At 49.5% G+C, this 19,898-nt stretch overlaps 1 protein-coding gene across 5 annotated transcripts in view; it reads left to right on the top strand.

The window, feature by feature from the left end:
* The window catches only part of LRP4 (LDL receptor related protein 4), a 104,168-nt gene that overhangs the window by 57,181 nt on the left and 27,089 nt on the right, over positions 1 to 19,898 (top strand). For 3 of the 5 annotated variants that reach the window (XM_048854169.2, XM_048854168.2, XM_048854172.2), the window contains exons 3-13: positions 8,098 to 8,214; positions 10,555 to 10,668; positions 11,182 to 11,298; positions 13,654 to 13,782; positions 14,308 to 14,427; positions 14,558 to 14,683; positions 16,671 to 16,796; positions 17,263 to 17,397; positions 17,591 to 17,716; positions 18,680 to 18,910; positions 19,170 to 19,326. In XM_048854169.2, coding sequence (XP_048710126.1) covers positions 8,098 to 8,214; positions 10,555 to 10,668; positions 11,182 to 11,298; positions 13,654 to 13,782; positions 14,308 to 14,427; positions 14,558 to 14,683; positions 16,671 to 16,796; positions 17,263 to 17,397; positions 17,591 to 17,716; positions 18,680 to 18,910; positions 19,170 to 19,326 — 1,498 coding nt within the window. The remainder of the gene's footprint in view (positions 1 to 8,097; positions 8,215 to 10,554; positions 10,669 to 11,181; positions 11,299 to 13,653; positions 13,783 to 14,307; positions 14,428 to 14,557; positions 14,684 to 16,670; positions 16,797 to 17,262; positions 17,398 to 17,590; positions 17,717 to 18,679; positions 18,911 to 19,169; positions 19,327 to 19,898) is intronic. The other 2 variants (XM_048854170.2, XM_048854171.2) reach the window with 2 other exon arrangements.

The following is a 19,898-nucleotide window of genomic DNA, read 5'->3' as shown; positions in this document are numbered from 1 at the left end:
TCCTGGGCTCTGTGTCTCTTTTCACCTATGAGAACTGGGCTGTGTGTGAGATTACTAAACTAATCTGTCCCAGACCAAAACTGTGAGGTGATGCTAAGGGTAAAAATTCTTACAGGAGCCTTTTGCTGTAGTTAGTGTGAATAAAAACAAACAAACAAACAGTCCACAAACCACATAACCATTGCTCAAAAGTCAGAAATTTAAGAGTTCAGGTTAAACTTAAAAGAATCCCCAATCTTTGAAAATCTGAAAATTCAAAGTAAAGTCCACAACCTACATTAACTCTACTCCTGAAGTGACACCAGCCCCACATCTGCCCTACTTTGGGTATTTTGACTTTGCAGTAGGCTTAATTCATATCTCCGAAATGATCAGACAAACTACATCACAGAAGATATGGTGTTCCCCGGCATTGGCCCTTGCCACTTCAGGATTGCAAAGTATTTGGTGCTGGTCGCAGATGGTCCCTTTCTATTTCTGTCTCACTTTTGCACAGCTTGTGTGGGAGTCCAGATTTTCTGACAGTACATTTGAACATCGAATTCAATGATACCACTAGAGGGAGTATTTTCTATTTTGGTTTCTGGAGAAATAGCAAAATGCAGTGGCCCCTGCTGAGCATCCTGATTTCTGCTCAAGGCTGGATTAAGAGTCTCCGCCCTCTATCTTGGGCCTGCTGCACACTCTGCTGATTTCCTTTAGCTGGTAAGCGTCAGCAATTAACACAGGCGCAGTGTTCCTGGCCTCTGTGGGTGGAGCAGATCTGTGTGATGTGCTCTCAGCTGGCACCCCAAACTCTGGGGAGGCACCACTGGGAAAGAAGGGGTGGGGAAAGTCAACTCTAATGGCATTCTCCTCCTTAGCAAATGTGTGGAGCATGATTGCTTATCACAAACACCATCTTTAGACAGAGGGACAAATATAAGACCATTTGGAAACACCCACATTCTGGACATTAGCATCTTCTTGACTATATCATCGTCAGAGCCCGTGATTGTACTGAAATCCATATTAAACAAGTCATGAAAGGTATGGATGACTGCTGGACAGATCACTGTTTGGTCAGAACAATCATGAACACGTGGCTTACACCACAACACCATAAACAACCAAAAGGAACGTGGAAGAGATTTAACATCAGGGCACTTCAAAAATCACGCTAGCCGTGAGACCCTTCATCAACGCCTCATTCAGAGGCTCTCTGACCTACCATATCCAAACACATTGGGAGGAGTTCAAGACCATTCACAAAGCATGTGCTGAATTGATTGGATGCTCCACTCACTGCCATCAGGATTGGTTTGATGAGAACAGCAAGGAAATTCTAGCACTGACTCAGCAGATGAGAAGCGCATTTTGCACTTGGCAATATAAATCCTCGAACCAGCAAAAACAAGAGAGTTATCAGCTTAAAGCTGTAGTTCAAAGGAGGCTGGGTGACATCAAGAATCAGTGGTGGCAAGCAAAGCCCATGAAGATCCAAAACTTCACTGATCAACATGATATGAGCAAGTTTTTTTTTTTTTCAAGCAACGAAAGCCATCTATGGGGCCAAGCTCCAGCAACACAACCCCTCTGCAATCTCAGGACAGCTCCATCCTTCTTAAGGACAAGTTAGCTCTCAAGCAACATTGGAAGGAGCACTTTGAGACTCTATTAAACCGTGGATCTAAAGTCTCAGCTGCCAGCATAGAGTCCATTCCCCAGCAACCAGTAATAGAACCTCTTGCTGACCCCCATCTTCTGAGGAAGTTTGGCGAGCCATCACTCAGACTAGAAACAACAAGGCACCAGGCCCAGGTGGCATCCCCATGGAGGTCTTCAAAACTGGTGGAATAGCACTCGTGCACAAACTTCATCAACTTCTTGTTAGAATTTGGGTTAATGAGGAAATTCCATCTGACCTAAAGAATGCGAATACCCGTTTTTCAGAAAGGGGACAAGGCAATGTGTGGGAATTACCAAGGCATTGCCCTCCTCTCCATTGCGGGGAAGATCTTTGCTCACATCCTTTTGAACCATCTCCTCCCTCTTGCCGAAGATATCCTTCCGGAATCCCAATGTGGTTTCATACCATCTTAGGGCACCACTGACATGATTTTTGTTGCACGACAGATCCAAGAGAAGTGTAGAGAACAACACCAGCCATTGTTTATGGCATTTATTAACTTAACTAAGGCTGTTGATTCCATCAATCATGAAGCATTATGGAAGCTGCTATCTAGATTCGGTTGTCCATTTAAGTTCATTCGTGTTCTCGGGATACTTCATGATGAGATGACTGCCACTGTCCTCTATAATGGGTTGTAGATGGACCTGTTTACCATCTGTACTGGTGTTAAGCAGGGCTGTGTTATTGCCTCAACCCTTTTTTCCATCTACCCTGCCGTGATCTTGATTCTTATTCATGACAACCTTTCTTCTGGAGTTAGGATTGAGTATCGAATGGATGGCCAGCTCTTCAACCTGTGGCGTCCTTATTCTAAAACTAAGGTCAGCAGGACTGTTATTACCAACCTTCAGTATGCTGAAGACTGTGCTATCCTTCCACACACCAAGGCTGACTTGCAATCCACCCTAGATCTTTTCTCAGGCCTTTCATAGCCTGGGACTTTCCCTCATCTTTGGGAAGACTAAGGTGCTCCACCAGCCTGCCCCAGTGCAAGTTGCCTCCCTTATCCCACAAATTGCTATCGGTGGTGAACTCCTGGAAAACATTGAGCATTTCCCTTACTTTGGTAGCCACCTCTCCCAGACAGACAATCTTGATGTGGAGATCGAACATAGGATCCATTGTGCCAGCGCATCCTTTGGAACGTTGCTGCGTTGTGACTTTATTGACAGAGAGCTGCAGATGGAAACTAAGATCCTGGTCTGCAATGCAGTAGTCATCCCCACTATTCTTTTTTGGTGCGAGACATGGGTGACATACCGAAGCCATCTTTAGTGGTGCCACCAGTTCTGCCTTAGGAAGCTTCTCCATATCAGATGGAAAGATCATCGCACCAATGCCAGAGTTCTCTCTGCAGCTAACATCACCAGTGTTGATGCAAAGATTATGAACCATCAGTTTTGTTGGGCTGGCCATTATGTGCAGATGGCTGATACTCTTCTTCAGAAGCAAGTCCTCTTTTCTCAGCTTAGTCATGGTAAGAGGACTTGTGGGGGACAGAAATGCTACAAGGACATCCTGAAAGTATATCTTCAGAAGGGAGGCGTTGACCCCACGAACTGGGACAAGCTGGCCGGCGTTGCATCATACATCAAGCCTCAGCCCATTTTGAGAGAATTGCCTTGCTCGAGAGGCTGAGAAATGGCAGAGGAGGAAGGAAAGGGTACAGCATCCCATCCAGCAGTTATGCTCTCTCCAAGCAACCACCTGTCAAATATGTGGAAAAACCTGTAGAGCACAGATTGGTCCATCTAATGTCTCAGCAATGACTTTTTCCCCCCCGGCAGATATCATCGTCGTATCGAGGAATAGCTGACGATGGCTATCAGCTGGAGAGCAGCATGTTGAGTTGTTTGTGAGGTTCAAACCCAGCCTGGAGATAGTGTTATGAAATGTTAATGTAGATTCTGTGAAGAATATAAAAAGCAACCTCTCTTGGTCTTGGTGTCAAGCGAACAGCCCATCTGGTAAGGACTGTGAGGCACTTGCTTTCCTGGGTGCCAGGTGATTTCTGATGCAGCACTCAGCAGGGCTGGAGCATTCCAAGGACTGTGGCACATGATTCAGCCTGTTCGTCTTTCATGACTTTTCCCCCCCGGACCATAAAAACCAGGGGGAAGTAGTGGATACAACAGGCCTATGGTAGACCTAGTTCTGCTGAAATCTTGGATGACTTCCAGTGTGATTGTGCAGTGGGCATAAGTACAGGGAAGTGGTCAGGAGTTCAAAGGCCTTTTTGTGTTGGTCACTGGCAGTAGGCAGAATTAGCCTGTGGAACGCATTACCACAAGGTGCCAACTGAGGCTAAGAGCTCAGGAGGATTCAAAAAAGGATTAGGCATATATCGTTAATGAGAACATCCACAGTAACATTAGAAAGGATTACAAATACAGTACATAAAATTGATGCATAAAATTAGCTGATGAGAGGTAGAAGGGAGTGAGTTTAGGAATAAGTTTACCCTCTGGGGATGCTGTTGCATAATGGCACACATGGGGGTTTCCTACATTTTCCTCTGAAGCATCTGCTAGTGGCCACTGTCAGAATAGGTCCACACTGGAAAATAAAAAAGGTGTTCTTAACTGGGGTAGGTAGCTAGCTTGAGTGTTGGCTAATTCAGGTTAAAATAGCAGTGGAGATATGGTAACTCAGTTTTTAGGCTTGAACTCAAGCTGCTAACTTGAGTGAAAAGTTGAGTTGCTATGTTTTTGCTGCTGTTGTAAATCCAAGTTAGTTTATGTGGGTTAGCTAACTTTTTTTTTTTCCCCCGCTCCCAGCCCAGGGCACTGGATTAGATGGACACTAGTGGTCTGGTCTGAGCTGGAAATTCCTATGTTTTGTGAAACTTCAGCCTTCATTCATCAGCCTTGGGTTTCTTTACAGGAGGCTCTTGTGGAAGAGGCGACTCTATCTGTGTCCTGGTGTTGTCTGGGCTGGCAGACACACTTGCTGTCTGCTGGGGTGGGAATGGGGCCCTTCTTTGCATGTAGCAGTTTCTGTGTGTCATTTTCTCTTTTTCCTAGCTCCTCAAGCTTATTTTTCATATTTAAGGAGAGTATGAAATTGGCTGAACTGCTCCCTGTAGGGGTGGAATTTCATTTTGTGCAGTTACCTCATGAAGAGAAGCAGGAGTTCAGTGGGATGTTGGTATCCGCTCTGAACCAGTGCTAAAGGCCTAAACCTCTGGGAGCCTGAAAAATTCTTCCCTGGAGAGTCAGTATGCAAATTCCCTTCCAGGCAGCTCCTGCGCAGCCCTTTGGTGATTAGTCATGCTGGGACTGGGGAGAGCAGACAGTAATGTATGTGCTGTGGGGGGATGGTTTTATCCTTGAAACTGCTGCTGAGGCCAGGAAGGGTCTGGTCTGTGTGCAGTCTACAGAGGCTGCATTGAGGGGAGAGAGGCAGAGCTATGGGCTTGGCTTGTCTCTCAAGATCCAAGAAGCTGCACTTCCTGGTTGTTTTTTCTGGGAGTAAAGTTGGGGGAGGAGAGTGTAACCCCCTCTTCCCGCCACAGGGCAGGAGGGGAATTCCAGTCTCCATGCTCAGTCAGCACTGGGATTCTCTAGGAGGAGGTTGTTGGATGTGTGCACCCACCTTGAAGCATGGTCAAAGGAAACAAACCAGCAGCTAGAAAACGTGCTCCGCTGTTGAGTCTCTGGTTGGTGAATGTAGAGATGTGTATGTGTGTGCCTTCCTCTCCATCCAGGCCTCAGACAGATGGGAGGTTACGTCTACAGAGGGAGTGGCAACCTGTGGCAGCAAGACTCGGAGCCTGGGTCAGTAGACTCAGAATTGTGCTACAGCGCTAAAAATAGCAATGTAGACACAAGGGCTTTGAAGCCTTGGAGGGTGGTGGACATCAGTGCCCGAGCTCCGGCCTGAGCCACAATGTTTATACAGCGATTTTTAATGCCATAGCATGAGCCCTGTGAGCCCGAGTCTGTTGACCAGGCTCTGAGACTTGCTGCTCTGGGCTGTGGAGATGTATCTGAAAAGGCTAGGTGTGATCTGAACACAGGTCTTTGTAGAATCCTAGGCAGTAAAAATGGAAAAGGCCTTTTGGATCCTCCACTCTGTCTCTCTGGGGCCAGTGCAAGATTCTATAGGGGTTTGTTTTAAATGCTCTGTGTGGTGGGGCTTCTGCTCCTTCCCTGGGGAGAATATCCTACACCCTGAGATACCTTATTGTCAGGAAGTTTTCCTTCATATTTGGCCTGCTTGTTCCCTCTTAATTTCAACCCGTTGCACCTACTTATATCCCTATGCATCTCTCTAAATAGGAGTGAATGAAATATCCATTGTGAAAGTTCTTTTCAACAGCTGTCTTGTTTTTGAGTCCCCTAAACTTCTGTAAAGTTGTATTGTACCTATTTTATTTAGTTACAAAGTATCTCTAAGACCAGTCAGTGGCTGTGGTGGGATTAGAGTTCAGGTCCTCTTGGCTTCCAGCCCTGAGCCTAGTCTGCTATCCCATGTGGCTTTTGCTATGATGGGAGGGGGAACTGTTCTCTTCCGTTTCCTCCATGGAATGGCGTTGTCAGCTGGAGGGGCTAGCATTGCAACAGATGGTGTTTAAGGGTGAAACTGTGTTGTAGTGAGTTAGCTCATTTAAGAGAGTAAAAGTGGGATGGGAACTGGGTGTCTCGAGAGGTAGTCAAAAAAGCACACTCAGCTCTTAAATACCCTCCGTGCTAGCTGCCTTCCTTAGCTAGAGAAGGGTGACAAACAGGCTGGGATGCAGAGAGGCTGTGCACTGAGGATTGGGTGGGCTGCAGAGGTGCCCTGTGTTAGGAGATGAACCCTGTCCCAGGATGCACCAAGCAGAGACAAGACCCAGCGAAAGGACCTGAAGTTGCCCTTAGGAAGGGGGAACCATGTGTCTGTGAGGCAGAGCAGGCCCTACGCCTCTTGCACCTTTGTGCTGTCAGCTTTGGAGCTGTCTGGGACAGGCGCTCGGTTCTTTGCCATTTTCCACCCAGAGTAGAGAGCCATGCGCGCTTCTGGGCTTAGGTCCCTAATATCCCTGCTGAGAAGGGAGACTATTGGGTCCTACAGAGAGGCCATTTAGGAGGGTTAGTGAAGCTGTAGGAGCTGGGGTGCAGGCACTTGCTCTGTGGGTTCTGAGAAGCTGCAGGAGGTGCTTTGCCATGCTGAATTTAATCCTGTTACAATCCCAGGTGGATCTGATTAAGTAAAAGAGCCCCTAGGGTTCTTCCTCCGACTAATCTGCACTGGTGACACAGGATGTTGGCAGCAATTCTGAGCTGTGAGGGACCGGAGGCTCGAAGGGACTGGAAAACGGAAAGTGTGGCCATCCAATATGTTCTCTCTAGCCCACAGGGGATCTGCCCCTTCCCTTGTCTATTGTGTTGCTGCTGTATTCACCCCCCACCAAGAGTGGTTGGCAGGGGAGGGAGGAGTTATGAGCCTAGCAGAGCAGGACTGGCCTGGCTGGTGACAGCTGGGAGATGCTATCAGCAGGCTGGGCTGGGATGAAAGGGTTTCAGAGACCCAGCCTCTCCCTACTCTGCTCCTCTTTGTATCATTAAGGTAACATTGTTCTTTGGAGAACACACCTGTCAGGAGCAGAGCCCTGTGTAACCTCCTTCCCACAGCAGCTGGCAGCACTTGAAAGCATGAACCTCTCAGGGCTTGGAGTGTTCCTCTCATCTGTGAGGGAAGGGCAGAGCTGGGCTTATGCTCTTCCCTCAAATTCCAGCCTTTGTTCACAGGGCCCTTTGAAGCCAGAGTCCAGCAGCCCCACTTTGTTGCCACTCTATTGAACTCCTAAAGGTGTCTCCCATCCTCCTCCTCCTTCCTACAATGCCTGGATTCTGCCATATACTGTGCCTGGGGCAGGGGGTAGCATCTTCATCTGCTGCCTTAAACTCCTTCTTATGAGCCCTAGAAACAATACCTCATTGGGAGAGCCCCCCTCACACACACGGTATGGGAGGCTGGGCATGTGCCTCAGAAACCCAACTGCTCAACAGCATCACTTCAGAGACTCTACCTGTGTAACCGACAAGGGAGGACAGGACGCACTGGGGGAGCATGCAGGGAGAGAAAGAATTTAGATATATTTTTATGTTGCTAACTCTCTTTTGAATGTCCAGAAGGACGTGAAACTACAGGGAGAGGACTGGGAGGGGGAGAATGGCCTTGTGTAGGTGATGGGAAAGGAAGAAGAAGCTGAAGGGGGCACTGTGGCTCCGCCCCCTGTATTGGGAAGGTCGGTGCTTCTCTGGTGATGCAGCACTGCTCAGCCACAGGTTCCCAGGGTCTTTTCTCACTGATAACCCGAAACTCATCTTCATTTTCGCTAGGGGGCTAGCCCCTTGCTAGCGGGGGAGAGGGAGAAAACGGTCATTATAGGAACACTGCTGCAGGCACATAGTGAGTTGTCTCCTTTCTCCTGTGTCCAGTGCTGCCTACTTGCTCGTCCTTGGATTTCCACTGTGACAATGGGAAGTGCATCCGTCGCTCATGGGTCTGTGATGGAGACAATGACTGTGAAGATGATTCTGATGAACAGGACTGCCGTAAGTTAACCCTTCAAGGGGAAGATGACATGCTGCTGAAAGGATGGGTGCCACACTGACTTGCTAGGCCTCTGGGAAGCTGGCACCCAAACGGTTAACCAGTGTTAACTTTGTTGACACAGGAACATGGGAGTTTTTCCACTCAGACCAATGGCCCACATAATTCTATATGCTGCAGTACCTGATGCTTCAGAGGAGGGTGACCCTCCCCCAGTGCACCTGGCCAGACAATTGTGTAGCTCTTTATTCTGGGAGAGGGGATGCTTCCTGGTCCCAGCTGGAGAACAGTTTACGCCCTGCAGCCTGCTAGTTAATGTCCCATGAAGCACTTCCCCAAGCTTCCCAGTGAGCCGTGTTTGTGTGCTCCTTGTTCATGGAAATGCCTAACCCCTGCTAAATCCCACTAAACTGTTTGTCTGGCTGGTTTCCTGTGGCCTCAGGTTCCACTGTCTGACTCCACTGCTATGTGAGGCCATCCTCAGGGTCCTCTCCCTTCAAACAGCTTCACTGAGGAGTGTTGCAGGGATATTGGCCTGGTCAGAGGCCCGGTTACTCTGAGACATGGTAACCTGGCACCACATGAGAGAGCCCAGCCACTTTTACTGTACCACAATAGTTCTGGCAGCATCTAAGGCTGTTGTCATGCCAGTAAAGTTGTCAGAATGTGAATGGAAATGTACCTGATCTCTTGCAACTCCACCCTCTTCCTTCTGTGCTGGGGACAGGGGTTACTTAGGGATTTTTTTTGTAAATAAAGTGATTTAAATGCCCCTCCCTGCTCTATGGTTGCCTCATTGCACCCATCTCAGTGACTGTCAGCATGTGCTAGAGAATCCGCTTTTCCTACTGCACACATCAACGACCGCTCTCTGGAGCTGCACCGGACGTTAGGGCTGGTGTCAGGCTGCTGTTAGATGCTGAGATGTGTGCTGTCAGGCTGGTGCTCGGAGCAACTCAACACTCACTTCTCCCCAGGTACGCTGAGCAATGGGGGAGGAGTGTACAGGGTGATACATGTGTATGTGCTCCTGAGCCTGCTCCCAGAGCACCTGACTTGATGCTTTCCCTGATGACCCCCTTCCACCTCCCAGACAACTGCAGAGCTTAACTCACCCCCACCTAGTGCCATTTTGTCAGTCCTCAGAATGCTCCCCATGGGACTGTAGCTATTTAATGTGGACTATCCTGATCTCTGCCTCTTATATAGACTGGGGGCGGGGGTGTGTGGAATTAGGGCTCTGTGGGTTCGAGAATTTATATGACAGTTTAGCTGTCCAGCTTTCCGGTATCTTTTCCATGTCTTTCTCAATCCATAGAGCTCATTAATCAGGGCAAGCGCACATGGACATTCCTCTGGACAGAGAGTGGGATGCCCATAGATTTGGGGTGCAAGTGTTTGGTCATTTACGGCAATATTCTCTGGTTCTATCCCCTATCCCACCTTGAGAGATCAGTGCAGCAAGGCATGGGGTGGTGATTTTAATGGGAACTCTGAGACCAAATCTGGTGTCACTGAGAGAGACCCTTCCTCATAACTGTTACATGGCAGCAAATCTAGGGGAAACAGGAGACCTGGCAAACCAATATTATGTGTGGGACCCAATGGCAAGCTCCTGCTCCTGTATGGGGCTAACCCACAAGAGGGACATGTTGGTGAGAAGCATCTTTATCCCCTGCAGAGCGCAGTGCTGTGGAATAGGGCAGACTTCTGTGGACCTGAAGCCAAGAGCTTGCTTGAGATTGTCTGCTGTGGGCTTTGGCGCGTACTGTTGCTAACTTGTTTAGGTCTGATCTGTGCTGACCTTTTACCCTCTGCTGAAATGCTGAGTTGGGTGTTGGAGGAGTATGGGCTGTGGATAGGCCCTTTCCAGGGGGTAGGGAAGGGGAAGGAGAGAGATTTGGAACTGTGGGAAGGAGGAGGACAAAGTTGACTACATGCGTGAGCTCCCAGGAAGTGTGGGCTGGGTCTGTGAGGTGAGCTGCCCAGTCTGCAGTGCAGGAGATTCTTGTCCCAGTTGAAACTTTCTGTTGGATCCAGTTCCTCTCAATGAAGGAAGGGTCCCCCTGAAAAGATGCTGATACTGCAGCCCTTTCTCATTGTCCTGCAAGGAAATCTCTGGGAAGGGATCTGAAGAGATGACTTGGAATCCTGGGCTGGCTTTGGCTCCCTCTAACCTCCACCCCATGTTTTGCTGTGGTGATGGGGGACGAGTTTTCCCTTCATGGTGGCACCCTCTTGGAGGACATTGTTCCAAAGGTCCCCTTTGTGCTGGGGTGAAGACTTGGCTCTGTAAGGTAAATCAGCTTGTCTTCAGCTCCCTCTCGGCTGTGTCCTTGTAGCGCCCCGGGAATGCGAGGAGGACGAGTTCTCGTGCCAGAATGGATATTGCATCCGCAGCCTGTGGCACTGTGATGGTGACAACGACTGTGGTGACAACAGCGATGAGCAGTGTGGTGAGTGGCATGACCATGCGAATGCCATGAATGGGGTGCCTGCGCGGTCGGCCTAGGACAGTTGCTTACAAAAGGGCTTGCGTACAGTCCCATCCACTGGGTGCTAATCTCCTAAAGCATGGTAAGGCCACATAGTTGGATGGCCTGAGATGAGCAGCTGGGGACATGCTTACCAGGATTACTGCTTGGGATCTGTCTGTGGGGCTTCTCTTCCAACCAGCAGCCCAGCCTAGTCTCATTTGTCCATGCTGGGACCTGTTGTTTCTTGACACAGAGCTCTGAATTCTTGAGGATTCCTTTCTAATCCAACACCCAATGCTAAACAGAATGAGCACTGCTGGTGTGCCCAGGCACCAAAGGGCATGGGTGTGTTTGGGTGCCCTGGGGGATTCAGTGGGTGGCACAGGCATATGTGGGTGCTCTGGGAGACCTGGGTACAGTGGGTGGCATGGATACGTTTGGGTACCCCTGGGGGACATGTGCTCTGATTGCATTGTTGTCTCTGGCTTGCAGACATGAGGAAATGTTCGGAGAAGGAATTCCGCTGCAGCGATGGCAGCTGCATAGCCGAGCACTGGTTCTGTGATGGCGATACAGACTGCAAGGATGGCTCGGATGAGGAGAGCTGCCGTGAGTATCCTCCTTCCCTCGTAGCCTTGGGAGCTAGCTGCTTGTGCCTGCTACCAACCTGGGGCCTAATGTGCCTTCTGTAATTGATGTTGGAAATGAACTGGCCCTGGTTGTGCTAGCAGTTTTGCTGTGATCCATCCCTGGCGGTGGGGGCCATCATCAGCCCCATGGTGTAGACGAGTACTGTCTGTCTGTCTGAGTGGTAACCTGGGCTGGCTGCTTCTCCCTTCCGCTCCCAGGCTGGTGTGACCTTGAGCCAGAGCCAGGGATCCTGTGCATATCAGATGGGCCATATCATGAAGTGGGGAAGGAGAGGAAGGATTCGTCTCCCCGCCCCTCCCCCTTTGATTCCTGCAGAGAATTCTAAAGGAGCCCCTCGTGCCTGCACACCCTTTGGAGTCCCTCTGACCCACATCTCTTTACTGGGATAGTTTGTTGAAAATTTTGTCCAATATTAGCTAAGCGGATAAAAGAGCTGGAAGCAGATCTCTGGAGTGTGGGGGAGCCAGCAGCAGCTGTCCCCATTCTACAGGCCTGTAGCAACAGGGGCAGGATCCTGTTACTCCCTCCACCCCCTTGCTCTTGAGTCTCTGAGCAGCAGTTAGTGTCTGTGGAAGTTGCAGAGCTCCCCTCCCCCACTCTGCTCTCAAGGGCATTTTGCAGAATTTGTTCTAGATAGGAGGAAACTTCAAAAGGCTCTGGGAGGGGGATCAGGGCCGCCAGCTCCTGAAGGGTGGGAGGGGTATGCAGGGTGGGGGGGGGAGGGGGAATTGTCTTTTATCTCTCCAGATAATGAGAGCTGGCAGGGAGCCAGGGCTGCAAAGATTTCTGAGCTGGGAAAGGACTCTGGGAAGAATCCAGCCTCCCTCCTTCCTTCCAGCTCCCCCTGCCTGTCCCTTCCCTGCTGGCCATGGACAGGCCCTGGGGAAGGGAGAAGGAGACACTCCAACTTCCCGCTGCATGGCAGGATGGGGTAGAAATCGTGTCCCCTCCTCTCAGGCTTGGTTTGTGTTTCCCAAAGCTTGCCTAGTCCCTTTTTCTATTCTCTAACTGTTTTGCAGATAAGCATTATATTTGGATAGCAGGGTTGGTCTCCTACCCTCTCTCCTTTTATCCCCCTCTCCTGGGCTGCCAGCTGCCCTCTTTCCCCTGAACCCCACTGCCTGCCGGTTCAGCTCTCTGGAAGAGCACCTGGAGCCAGTCAGCTGGGCTCCTCTTCAGCATCTGGATATCAGACACTGGCATGAAATAAAGCTCTTACTGGATATCTGTTGTCTTTGCCCCATGCTCTCAGCTGGAGAGGCAGTTCTGTGTGAATTCCCAGCAGTGGCAGCTTTTGGTCCAGTCCCCATCCCAAAGCCTCTCCATGACTCCAGAGATCACCAAGTTATTAGTTGGGTTCTTTAGCCTCCATGTGCTTAAATGTTGCATTTCCTTCTCTGGACAATGTCCCACGGCTCCCTGCCCAAGGTGAGGGAGGAATTCAGTCTCCATTGCACTGAACTCTCCAAGAATTCCTTGGTGAGGGCACGTTCCTGTGCAGCACCCAGCTGTCCCAGAGCAGGGCAGCGGGCAAACTCTTGACTCTGAATGTGCCAGATCCTGCACAGGGTCAGAGTCTGCTGGGAAGGATTTCAGTGATTTGGAGCAGTTTTTTTGGCAGCATGTCAGGGGAAGCAACACTTCAAAGGCCTGGTGTAAACTCGGGCACCTTGCTGCTCCACTGCTTACCTTCCCATCACATTTCTGAGTCCTTAAAGGAACAGTCCCATACTTCAGACCTGCAGTCTGACCTATCTCAAACCTCAATGCGGTGAGGTTCATCGCACCCCAAAGGCTGACTTTATTCTAAGAGGTATAGGGTTGGGAGAGGCTTGTTGCTTTGAGTCTACCCCTTACGCCACTCCCACCCCTTGAGGTATTATATAAGCCTTTATTATAGGGCAGTATGATCTAGTGCTCTGACCACAGAATGAGGGAGTTAGCGCTCCTGGGTTCTGTCCCTGGCGTTCCCTCTGTTGCTTCACCTCTCCATGCCTCAGTTCCCCATCTGTAACTCAGAGATAAGGTTATGGTTCTTGTGAGGGTTAATTTCCGCAGGATGGATCCCCGTGTTGTGCTGAGTGGGTTGGTTCCATTGCATGCAGCTGTCAACAGCTTTCCAGTGAAGTGTCTGTGTCCCTGTCAGTGCTGTGGACACGCTGAGGGCTGGAGGGAGGGAGCGAGCCACTTGTGTATATGCACTGCACCTGCTGCATTGCGTGTCTGCCAGACCCCTCTTGTTCCCACAAATATAAGCATAAACTGGCTTGGTCCCTGCCCTTAGCCTTTCTTTCCCCTTGGTTTCCTTGTTAGCATCAGATGTTCCAGCCACAGCCTGTAGCCTAGAGGAGTTCCAGTGTGCCTACGGGCGCTGCATCCTGGATATCTACCACTGTGATGGGGACGATGACTGCGGGGACTGGTCTGATGAGTCCGACTGCTGTGAGTCAGCAGCAAGGGAGAGTAATCCCCTGGGTCCCCCTGGCAGCTGGCACATTGATCCAAATGGGAGGATTTGGCTGGAGCTGGGGAAGGTGTCCCTCCCCAGTGCCCTGGCTGGAATTGGTTGGGGAGGGACACTGCCTAGAGGGAAAGTTCCTATTGGTGGAGCCCAAACTGCTTTTGTTGGCTTGGGTGGCAGGGTCATTGTCTAGCTAGGAGCTCTAGATACAGGGGCTGAAGCATTCAAGAATGGGTCAATTACATAAGAACGACCATAGTGGGTCAGACCAATGGTCCATCTAGCTAGGTATCCTGTCTTCAACAGATGCCAGTACCAGAGCTTCATGGGGAGTGTACAGAACAGAGCAGCTGGAGTGATCCACCCAAGTTCCCTTCTTTGCTTCTGGCAGTCAGAGATTTAGGGTTGCACTCAGCATGGGGTTCAAGTTCATGCCAGTTCGATGTGAGGATGGCCTGGGGGGAATTGGAATGCCTTGGTACTAATGTGCTGTGCCCTCTCTGCAGCATCTCACCAGCCATGCCGCTCCGGGGAATTCATGTGCAACAGTGGCTTGTGTATCAATGCAGGCTGGCGGTGTGATGGCGACTTCGATTGTGATGACCAGTCAGATGAGAAGAACTGCAGTAAGTGTCTGGGATGCCAGGCAGAGGCTTGATCTGTGGTGATGATATGGAGTGAAAGGGAATTTGGATATGGGGCTGGTGGGCTAGATTATAATTGCTCTGTATAGTAGTTTTTCCTCTGTCTCCCCAGCCACATCCATGTGCACAGCTGACCAGTTCCGCTGTAAATCTGGGCGCTGTGTCCGTCTGTCATGGCGTTGCGATGGAGAGGACGACTGTTCTGACAACAGTGATGAGGAGAGCTGTGAGAACACAGGTAGGTCTTGGCAGGGGGCAGCCGCACTGTTTTGTTACAGCTAATGGCTCTGAATTAGACATCATAGGTGGTTAAGCACTGATTCTTCCACCTCCCCCCTTTCCCCACCCTTCAGCAACAACTTCTGGTATGGAGACTGCACTTACTGCATTAGTCAATAACATCTCTGTAGATATTGACTGAAGTTCAAGTGTCCATGCTGATCGTTTTAGAGCTATCAGCTGTTGTAGGTACCTTTGTGCGGGAGACGCTAATCCTGAAAATGCAATTACACATGTAACCACAACTACAAGGAGTGTGATAACACCACTAGTCCTCACCCCAGTAATGAAAGGTATCTAAACAAAAAGTCAAAGGAATGATGACAGCCAAGAAACCAAACCAAACCTGCAATACCCCTGAAATAAAATATCAGGGTCAGGATGAATGGATACATCCAACACTATAATAAAGCCAGCTCTCTGGAGAGTCTTCACTGAACAGCCAAGACCTACCATAAATATGGTGAAGGTCAGCTGGTAACAGTTAACTGATGGGATCCAATGCGCACACTCTGTAAAATGTCTAAGGATTTGTCTGTCCAGGAATGTTACCTAATGTTCAGTGACTTATAGTAAAGTTGACCTTTAAGAGTCCAAAGCTGGTGCTGAAATTTGGCTTAGTGGAGAATTAGTCTTACCAGCTATGAAAAAAAACATAGGACACAAGCACCTTCCAGACACGTAATTTCCAGTGAGACAAAGCTGATCAGTTGGTGTTGCTTTAGTCTGTCTAATCAGCTATTTGAAATCACAAATCCAGAAATAATATGGTATCTTTCTGTCAGTTATAATGAACAAGTTTCAGATGTCAAAATGGCTCATTTAAACTGTGGCTCTGCTCTGAAAAGTGACTCTGTAAATATATTGTTGGATTCCAGGTTTGTGTCTCTATCTGGATCTTTTATTGGTGTCCATCACCATAGTCTTTTGATTTTTCTTCTCACACATCACTTGTAATAAAGGTTCTGGAGGTCAAATTATTTCATTTGTACATCTGTAGAGCCCCATTGCCTTTTGTGGGTTTGCCCAGGTGTTACCATAACCAATTCCACTGACGATTTACAAGAAGGAATCGGTTCCAGCTCCCTCCCTCTGAGCTAGGTTGGTTCTGCAAGACTAATAGGAGTAAACAGCAGTTACAACGTATTTTAGTAATTCGGATCATCAGATCTGACTCTGATGATAAAGATGATCCCATTTTATATAGTGACCTTTTACAGTACAAAATTAATTTCAAAAACAAATAAAAGGAGAAAGGAAGGTCCTGGATAAAACTGCACAGCGTGTCTCTGTCATCAGCAGAAACTGAAGAGTGTGGCTCACTTGTGGAATCCTCTTTCCACAGCTGATTTTTCAAGGCTTTGTATAAATCCTAGTCCAAATCCATCAAAGAGCTTTCCATCTAGAACAGGGTAAAACTCTGTTTTCGACAAATGTAAGATTGCATTGGGGTGACATCTCAGATGATGAAAGGAGGAGGAAGCGTACAGGCTAGCTCCTCAGACGCATGTTGAGAAGGGGCCCAGGACGCTTGTGGAATCTGGTATCAACAGGAATTAAACCATGATCTTGCACTCAATCTGAGAGAAATAAAATATCTGGACTTCTTCGTAGAGTAACAACACTTGGTACAGTCTGGAGGGGAATCTGAGGTCCTCTGAAGCAACACAAGGGAGGAGGCAGTAGTGGGGAGTGTAAAGTGAATTGAAGCTGCTTTCCCAGGATCCACAGAAACACAAAACAATAGGTTCAATCTAATCCCAAAAGAGAAGACTGTAATGAATGTGATGGAGATGCAGTAACCTAGCACAGCCAAGGGGTAAGGGTGCTCTTCTCTTCTCTTCTCTCTGCCCTGGGACTTGCCATTCTGTGCAGCAAAACCTCTGCTGAGCTGTTCTTGTTTGAATCCTAGTTCTGGGTGTGTGACTTCCCTTCTGCCCCCACAGGGAGTCCCCAGTGTGCCCCTGACCAGTTCCTTTGTGGGAATGGGCGCTGTATTGGCCAGAGGAAGCTGTGCAACAGTGTGAACGACTGTGGAGATGGCAGCGATGAGAGTCCCCACCAAAACTGCCGTAAGTCTCCCCATTCCCAGTGCCTCATGGTTGAGCTGGGGACGGTGGGGGTCACTGCCCGTGATGTTATTGAGAGCCATGTGCCTAGGGAAAGCGACCCTAGTGATCTTAATAGGAGTTATGAGGAAGAGACCCCATCCATAGTCTCTGGGCTGATTGATGTGCAAGCTTGGGCAGGAGCAATAGGAAGATCAATCCTAGTGCTGTCAAACACCTGAATGTTTTTTCAGAGAGCGAATTCCAAAGGTTCCTGTTCTAATCGCAAATGCACAGATCTTGGGAGGAGTTGTTACCCTCTGTCTGAGCGGAGTGTTGCTGCCACCTGAGGAGATGCATCCTTCTTCAGGACGTGTCTCCTCCCTTCTGGGTCAGCCTCCTCCACAAGGCTGCTGCTGTCTAACAGCTGAGCATAATAGCAGCTGCCTTGTCTCGTCTCTATCCTCTTTACATGTTACTGCCCCTACAGGTCCACGGACAGGTGAGGAGCACTGCAATCTCAGCAATGGGGGCTGTGCCCAGAAGTGCCAGATGGTGCGAGGGACGGTACAGTGCACCTGCCACACAGGTTACAGGCTGCTGGAGGATGCCCGATTGTGTCAAGGTGAGCCGGCAGGGTCACAGTCATTCTATTCTCCTCACTGCGGCAATAAGGTACTTGCAGCTGGAGGTCCATGACAGGGGTGGAAGTTGGAACACGGACATAGAGATAGAGCAGCAGGGAGATGTGGACAGCTCCTGGTAGGGGTGGGAGCTTTGTGACCTAATTGTAACTTTGTTCCCTTGACCTTTTGTAGATGTGAATGAATGTGCTGAGGAGGGTTACTGCAGCCAGGGCTGCACCAACAGTGAGGGTGGCTTCCAGTGCTGGTGTGAGCAAGGCTATGAGCTTCGCCCGGACAAGCGCAGCTGTAAAGCCCTGGGTAAGAAGGAACTATCAGCTCTGGCATGCACACGTGTGCGTGTGCACATGCTGGTAATTCAGTTCAGTAATACTTGGTTAACCTGGCTAGGTGGATAAGTCCTACTAATATGTAAGAGAGGTGGGGCTCTCAAGTCTGTGTCAGAGATTCACCCTCCAGGTTTACTGTCCAATGGTTGGTAGCTGTGTAGTGCCACAACTCTCCCTGCGCTAGGGTCAAGCCCAGCTCCTCTCCTTCTGGCTCCCTTGTGTCCCGGACCCTGCAGCAGAAAGAATTTCCCTGTCATGCTGGTTGCACAGTCGTGCCTCTGTGGGTTTGGACTGTGCTTTGTAACCAGAAATGGAAACAGACTCATGATCACCGATTCTGTATTGGCAAGGCTCTGCTTTATGTTTTGCATATTTCATTCTCTGAGTGTGGACACGATGTGCTTTTAAAGACACACATTGTTTTCACCTTAGCTTGGTTACTTAGCTCCCCTAATGTAGCATAGCTCAGCAAGTGCTGTTGTATACCTACTTACAAGACAAAACCAAAAAAAGAAAGAAAGAAAAAAGGCAGCCCCCTCTGCTAAGCTTGCTCTGACTGTCTAGGACTGACTGACTAACTGTTGTCTCACCTGACCTTTCAGACTGTACGCTGTGTTGCAGAGAGGGAGGGCGGAGTACACCATATGCTTGTGATGTCAGCATACTGTGGGCAGGTGCTTGTGTCTGGTGGAATGGCTGCTGGGGCTGATGTGAGAAGCTCAGGCAGGGGATGGGGTTGATCAACTCTTGGTGCAAAGTGCTTCAAAGCTGCCCAACCCAGTGTCATTAGTGTGAACGCTCACCTTGTCTCCTCTTCCCAGTGCTTTACACCCACCAGTTGGCTCTCTGGTACCAACGTAACGAAGTGATAACACTGGGCTCAGAGGCTGACCATGCCAGGTTCCCCTCATGCTCTCTTCTGTATGTCCCTCAGGGCCAGAGCCAGTTCTGCTCTTTGCCAATCGGATTGACATCCGGCAGGTGCTGCCTCACCGCTCGGAGTACACCTTGCTCCTGAACAACCTGGAGAATGCCATTGCCCTTGATTTCCACCACAGCAAGGAGCTGGTGTTCTGGTCTGATGTCACACTGGACCGCATCATGAGGGCCAACCTTAATGGCAGCAACGTAGAAGAGGTGGTGTCCACAGGGCTGGAGAGCCCAGGTGTGTGGCCAGGAATCAGGGCAAAGGCATGGGAAGCTGACCAGACCACACAATGTGGGAGTGGAGGAAGAGAGAGACAGCTGGGATGTATCCCCTGTGTATGGCTCTTGTTAGATGGGGATGGTGGAGGGTACTCTCCTCCTGGAGTTTATCTAGAGGCTGGGTCTCTAGCGGGATTGAGGGAGAAGAGGAATTGTTCCTAGCAGCATAATCTGCCCTCCTTGGTTTTGGTCTGTGATTAATTCTCCCCCTTGGCTAGGTGGACTTGCCATTGACTGGATCCATGACAAGCTGTATTGGACAGACTCTGGTACATCTCGGATTGAAGTGGCAAATCTGGATGGCACGCACAGAAAGGTGCTTCTGTGGGAGAACCTGGAGAAACCACGAGCAATCGCACTTCACCCCATGGAGGGGTGAGTAGGGGCATGGGGCTCCACTAACTCCTCTGTTGGACTCTATTGCGGGAACCCTCTAAATCAGTGCTTAACTTGTGCCAGGGCTTGCCAGGGCTGACTCCGACACCTCTAGGCTTGGAAGTTCATAGCCCCGGCATCTCTGGGCTTGCCATGTCAGTTATGAGAGTAAAAAAATTGCTTGATCCCTAGCACCTAATTGGTTGAGCCCCGGCACCTCTTTCGTTACAAATTAAGTACTGTTCCAAATACATGGGACTCAGCAGTGAGGGCCCTATCCTTGATCTAGACTTCTCCTTGTTTCGTGGCCCAGGGCTGCCTCTGTGTGCGCACAGTATTGCCTTTGATCACAGTGTTAGGGAGCCTTACGAAGCAGGAGGCTCCAGGCCAGGATGCATCCATGGAGTGTTTGCCCTTCCCTTGGGTGACTGCAAATTGAATCCAAAGAGTGGTGCATGGCAGGCTAGGGCTGCTCTTGGCTTCCCTGTGATCGAGATCAAGTATCCCATGGCTTGAGGTTACAGAGCCAGCTTATTCTCTCCCTTGTTGTGAAGTGATGCCTGGTGCCATAC

This window comes from Caretta caretta, chromosome 6 (genome assembly GCF_965140235.1).
Source record: "Caretta caretta isolate rCarCar2 chromosome 6, rCarCar1.hap1, whole genome shotgun sequence".
Classification (NCBI taxonomy): Eukaryota; Metazoa; Chordata; order Testudines; family Cheloniidae; genus Caretta; species Caretta caretta.
Note: the sequence above shows the minus strand (reverse complement) of the source record. Positions and strands in the feature narration are given on the sequence as shown.